Below are 6,560 nucleotides of genomic sequence, written 5' to 3'. Positions count from 1 at the left end.
GGCATGTAACAACAACAGCAACAACAATGAACTTACCTTAACTAAGAGTCTGGAATGGTGAAGTTTCTATGTCCTCAGCTGTCTGTCTCTTTTCTTTTCACTTAGGAAGAAGCAGAGATCCAGGCGGAGCTGGAAAGGCTAGAAAGGGTTAGAAATCTACATATCAGGGAGCTAAAAAGGATACATAATGAAGACAATTCACAGTAAGCATCTTGGGAGTACGTGGGGTAGAGATGGCCGAGCTTTTTCTGACATGAATTGAATGGACTAGAATGATGGGTTTGTTTGTTTTTAATGTAAATTTATAAATGATTCCACAATATGTTTAGCTGTATTTAGTGTAATAAAGTTTTATGAACAAAATTATGATTTGTTTTAGTTTAAATGTATATAAATGTATTAAATTTCTATATTAAATATGTAATTTACATATACTATGACATTTTTATATGAGCAGAGGTCACAAAAACAATACAGCTTTACAGTGTAAGTGGTTTGGATACACTGTATATTCAGCTTTACCTTCGGAGCCTAGGTAAAGAAATCATGGGTGACAGTGTGCTGGTATCAAAAAAAAGGGAGTTGAGAGGACACCTGGTTTCTGGATGACTTTTAAAGCCATTCATGTGTTGAGGCTTTAAGCAAAACTCAAGTTCAGCACGTTAATTGGAGGTAAATGCTACTCTGTGTAGTTAAATCATTTAAGGTATTAAAACCAAGAAAAGGAGGTTGCAAGCAGGAAATGGCTTCTGTGAATGGTCTGTTCTTTCCATTCTTCTGCCTCTGAAACATGGTTTTTTGACATAAGCCGGTGCATTTTTTCTTGGCCAGTATGAGCCATGGACTTCCTAAAAGGAAAGCAGCAGCAGTAGCTGGGCACTTGGGGAGCCAGGCATGGTGCTTAGTGCGCTTAGGCTCTCTCACTTAATCCCCACTGCAACTCACTGAGGCAGGTCATCTTCAGTACATACATCTGGAATCAGGCTTGAAGAAATTAAATGAACTTGACCAGGGACCCCATAACAAGTATGACCAAATAGTCAATACTATTTTTTAAAAAAATTAATAGTGGATTGTTCAAGAGCAGGAGCTAGGTAGAATATTTTTAAATTTTCTTTTGTGAGAATCTTTCATTTCATTGTCAGCTGTTAGAAAATGACACAAGGTGGGATCCTATCTCGGGAACACGGTTCTATCATAGATTCACTGTCTCCAAGAGGGAAGGGATGAATGTACATAGAACATGTGCCTCACTTTGTAACCAAATCTGTTTGTAAGGCAGTATAAAATATCTTGGGATTTTACTGGATGTAGTCTTAGAGTGGTGGGAGCATGTGGTCCTTGAATGGTTTGGAAGCACAAATAGCACAGTTTGAAAATTTCCTGCTCTAGTCTCATCTACCCCCCTCACTATCTCACCCTTACTGCCATTAAATCGATTCCAACTCACAGTAACCTTTTGGGTTAGAGTGGAAGAGCTGCCCTGTAGAGTAAATCTTTAGGCTGTAAATGTTTATGGAAGCATCTTTCTCCTGCAGAGTGGTTGGTGGGTTCCAACCGCTGCCAAAGCAGGGTGGAAAGGGACGGAGGTCAGGAAGGTCACGGAGGTCAGGAAGGTCACGGGATTAACCGTGGCTCCACTGAGACTAGCACCTGTGTCTCATGGTGCCACAGCTAGTGCTGTTTACTGTAATTATGCTGTCCTTTTGAACTATAGAACTTACTACATGCTCGCAATTAGCAATGTTGGCATTGGTTGTCAAACTATTGGCAGCACCTTTATTGCATAATAGTGTTCACAACATGTTGAATATTCTGGGGATTTTATAAATCTGGGAGTCTGTGTAGTCCTTGACCTCAGGACATGTATGTTGCCTGTTTCCACAGATTTAAAGATCATCCAACGCTAAATGACAGATATTTGTTGTTACATCTTTTGGGTAGAGGCGGTTTCAGTGAAGTTTACAAAGTAAGTATGAGGAGCTGGGTTGTTGTGCCGAGAGACTGAGGGTTAAATGATTGGTTATCACTAACTGGAGAATATTTTAGAATGGTAATAACTGGGTTGATATCTCATGGTTGAAATACAAAAACTTTAAGAATGTTTATCACTGGGAGGGCTGCTGCTAGCAAACCTAAGTGACTAAGCCAAATACATCCTCAGCTTTGACAACTAAATGCAGATCAGAGATGGGTAGGAAGATAGTAGTCATTTCCGGGTAGTGGAATTATGGTCATTTTTATTCTGGTTCTGTACTTTTTGCTTCTTCCACATTTGCTAGAAATGAATAGCCTCATTCTCATTTATATATATGCATGCGTGTGTGTGTGTACACGTGCGTGTGTGTGTAGGTTTTTGCTTCTTCTTTTTTTTTTTTAAAAAAAAAGCAATGTCAGTGCTAACTCTGCTTTGAAAGACCTGTTTTTTGTTTTAAAAGCATTTGCCCTTCTAAAGCAGAGCATTGCCAGCAGGGGCGTGCTGACAGAGTGTCCCGGCTTAGAGGGCTGCAGTTGGGCCAGCAGAGCACAAACTACTTATTTTGCCTCCAGGTTGACTTTACTCAAAGAGAGATTCATCCGTTTTTTAATACAGTTACAAACCCTAACTCTTTCACCAGTCCCGGCCTCCTGAAATATCTCTAGGTGTGTCTGACACTGGGCTTGAAAATGCAGAATTGATTAATCAAGAAATGCATTTCTCTATGCTGTTATGAGAATCCTCTTTTCCTACATGTGGTCTTCGCTGTTAGGATTTATGTTTATGCCCATACGAATTCTTACGTGGGAAATTTTTTGAGTAAAATAATTAGTTCTCATTTCAAGTAAAAGCAGTTAAGAACTAATTTTTCTGTTTTCCTTTTTAAAATCATCCAAATTGTTTTTTGGTACTCCCCAAATACTTACTATTTCATCATCCTATCTTTTTTTTCTAATGAGTTTCTTTAAATCTAGATGCTTCTTAAAATAATGTATACATTTAATCTAGTTACACTTTTGCTGAGCTTCACCTTCCAAAAGCCCTTCTTAAGTTAATGGAGGATCTTAAAATTGATGGTATCTTAGATTCAGAAATATGGCATGTGATATTTGGAAACACTGGCACATAGAACAGTAGCGTCTTAAAAATTAGACGATCCTTAATCTGGTTTTTAAAGCCTTAAAATGGCTCTCTATTTTAAATCCTTGGTGTTCAACATGTTTGCAGGTAGACTTCAGGCTCTATAAAAAAAAGAGAGCTTCCAGTTCTGGGGGGAAAAAAAAAGGCTTCTAGTTCTGTGAAATAAGGTCTTATATCTATATTGAGTGAATTTTCTATTTTAAAATACTGGCTTAAGTTTGGTATAAATTAAAAGTTAATCTAACAGCTCTCTCTTACAGGCAGGACTTTCCTAGAAGTAAGTAGTTTACATTTTAAAAGATCCATGCAGTGGTAATCACCACCATGTATGGGCTGTATGTCCTGTGCCTGTGGCATTCATCTGCTTATACATTTGTGGAAAGTGGTAGATGGACTTGGTATTGTAATTGGAATGGTATAGTAAGTTTTCATCCAAACTTTAAAAACTGTTTACATTCTAAGGGTATTCATCAGTAAAACTCTTTTTACAGGAGGGAATTGTCCTGTTATATTCAAATGTGACTAACTTTATCAAATTGTGGTATATACCCAGCTTCCTCATAAACAGAACCTGTTCCCTGTTTTCACCTCGTCATGTAGCTCTACCTAGCTGATGCTGGTCTTGCTAGTAGTGGTGGTCTTTGGAGAGAGCTTGGCCCTTTCTCTGGAAAGTACTGGAGAAGTGACTCAGTGTGATTAATTTCTATCATTCTTGAGATCAAAAACCGCCTTTCATTTACATAGGTTGAGGGGTGGGCCTAAAGTCAGGGCCGCTTTTTGGGTTTGTTTTTTCATTTGAATAAATACATTATAGCACCTTACAGGGTTATTTTCTAAACAATCATGTCCAAGAGGTCGATCCAGAATTATTTCCTCAAGAAGTAAATAACGGAGCTGGGAGGCTGCTTGTGTTTCCCAGTGTTCCAGAAGTGGTGGGATTTAATGTTGGCACCCAGACTGTCCCATGTCAGCTAAGAGATGAGAGACAACCCTAAGGATAAACGGTTCCCAATGAGGACAGATGATGTCCAGAAGGAGAATTGTGTGGCAGTGACTATTAAGACTTTGGCTGTCTTTCTGTTTGTGTAAACTTGTTTTTATTTTCTAAACCCCTCGGTGCCAGTGTGTCTGGAGACTTCTAAATTATCTGAGCACAAGTTTCAAGAAGATGGTTGAAAAACCAAAATAAGTATGTGATGTGTTGTCATCTGCTGCCGTTCTCATTTAATAATGTATTTTAGACTTTGATTATGTTGATCTGTTAAATAGAAGCTTCAAGTCAGCTGCCTGTGATTCTTGTTACTGTTTATCCAGAATATAATTTATTCCTTTTCTTCATAGGCATTTGATCTAACAGAGCAAAGATACGTAGCTGTGAAAATTCACCAGTTAAATAAAAACTGGAGAGATGAGAAAAAGGAGAATTACCACAAGTAAGTAATAGTAGAGAGTCTGCTTTTTCAGAATTCAATAATAACAGTTGTAGTGTGAGCACTGTGCTAAGAGCTGTAGTGTATTTTTGTTATTGTTGTCATTTCATTTAATCTTCACAACAATCCTAGGAGGAGTATATTCTCCATCTTACCGATGAAGAAACTGATATGTAGAGAATTTGAGTAATACTTAAGAAGTGACTGAGCTGGCATTTAAATCCCCTTCCACTATGTCCCAAAATATCCACAACAAACAAGTAAAACCTCAGAAATTATTGTTGCTTGTCAGTAGAAAAGTAGATGAGAGTGTTCTTTAGTGCTGCAGGGACCCTGGAGGATATCCTCTTTCTGCTTCTTTAGTCATTTCATTGTTAAAGGAGAGAGTAGGAGCCCTGGTGTGCCTCAGTGGCACTTGTTTGACTTGTTCGGAGCCTCAGTGCTGTACTCTCCTCCCTGGTCACAGCTTTCTGTCTCACAGTTCTTTCCTCAATGTCCCACTCTTGGGTTAGGAGTAGGGAGGATGGCTTCTCTAGAATGTATTGTCGTTCTGTGTGGAGCTGTGGAGTTCTTTATTCCACTAACGTTAGGTTTTGCTTGTTCCCCCTGAGCTTCAGAGCACTGAAGTCCGTGGCTCACTTACTTTGGAGGCCATGCAGACTTAATTTGCTGTTGGAGTCCCCACTGGGCATAATTTTGTTTGCTTTTTGTGAGTACAAGTATTGAATTAGACATGACCTACCTTTGAAAGGAGACGGAAAACCTCTTTCAGTACAAACAACCCACCTCCTTTGTATAAAAGCAGTTTTTATTTTTATTTTTTAAATTATAGATAAAGTATTAAAAAAAAACAAACCAACCCCACTGCTGTGGAGTTGGATTTGACTCATAGCGACCCCTCCTTGGGTTTCCAAGGCAGTATCATTACGGAAGTAGATTGCCCCATCTTCCTTCCGAGGAGTGGCTGGTGGGTTTGATGGGGGGAAAAAGTAGTAGACTTTGAAGTAGCCTTTTCATTGGCTTCTGAATCTCAAGGGGAAAAGAAATCATTTCTGCATCAGCAGCAGCCAGTCCTGGGGCCATGGACCAAGGCAAGTCTTGCTTTATATCCATTATTTGTCAGGGACCTAGCAGTTTTTCCTGTTTCATATGGATTGGCCATGGTACTAGGCATGGAGAGAAGGTTCCTATGGCATTAAGAGAAGTAGGGCTTACGGAGAGGTAGGAAAAGAGAGGGGGTGTGGTTTGCGCAATGCACCCTGCATATAGTATATCTTCTGTGACAGGCAGCTGGGGTCCAGATGCTCACGAGGAGCAGTTATATTATTATAAGTACATTCCAGTCACTTGATGGCAGGGACGATTGGCATGCAGTCGGGAATGCCAAGAGCACTTCAGAGAAGAAGCCACGTGTTCTGACCAGTTATAAATAAGAAATACCCCTATTGTATTGAGACTCTAAGAGTGCCTCGCGGTGTTGAGAGGGTACATGCTTCTCCTTCAGAATCCCTCAGACCAGTTAGCCTTGGAGTATCCTGTGTGTACAGTGACCACTCTAAGCCAGTCACTTCTACTAGGGACTAACTGGGGTCGACCTTGAAAAAACTATTCCTATGTTGGGATTTATACGTACCTTACCTAGTCTCCATGTCCAGTTTACAGATCGACCCGAAGAAGAACTCTCGTGTTGAATCCTGCAGCACCTGCAGCTGGGTGTTCTACTCACTTTAGTCTTTTTTTGTTGTTGTTTTAATTTTTATTGTGATGTGGGTGAAAGTTTACAGAGCAAATTCATTTTCCATACAGCAGTTTACATACACTTTGTCTCCATGACATTGACTGCAATCTCCCACAATGCAATAGCTCTCTTCCCATTTCCTCCCCCATAGTTACCTCTTCCTTGTGTCCTTCCCTCCCATGCACTCCTGTCCCTCTGAGCTGTCTCCCTGTGCAAACACAACCCTTCTGTTCTCCCATGATTGATCTCTCCAAGGAGTGTATCTACCTAATGT

At 39.9% G+C, this 6,560-nt stretch overlaps 1 protein-coding gene across 1 annotated transcript in view; it reads left to right on the top strand.

The window, feature by feature from the left end:
• Positions 1-6,560, top strand: part of TLK2 (tousled like kinase 2) — a 146,168-nt gene that overhangs the window by 120,646 nt on the left and 18,962 nt on the right. Inside the window, exons 13-15 of the mRNA XM_007959750.2 lie at positions 106-203; positions 1,888-1,969; positions 4,460-4,551. Of these exons, the coding sequence (XP_007957941.2) occupies positions 106-203; positions 1,888-1,969; positions 4,460-4,551 (272 nt within the window). The remainder of the gene's footprint in view (positions 1-105; positions 204-1,887; positions 1,970-4,459; positions 4,552-6,560) is intronic.

This window comes from Orycteropus afer, unplaced genomic scaffold (genome assembly GCF_000298275.1).
Source record: "Orycteropus afer afer isolate SDZICR_OR568_19922 unplaced genomic scaffold, OryAfe1.0 scaffold00018, whole genome shotgun sequence".
Lineage (NCBI taxonomy): Eukaryota > Metazoa > Chordata > Mammalia > Tubulidentata > Orycteropodidae > Orycteropus > Orycteropus afer.
This window is presented reverse-complemented; position numbering and strand designations above follow the sequence as displayed.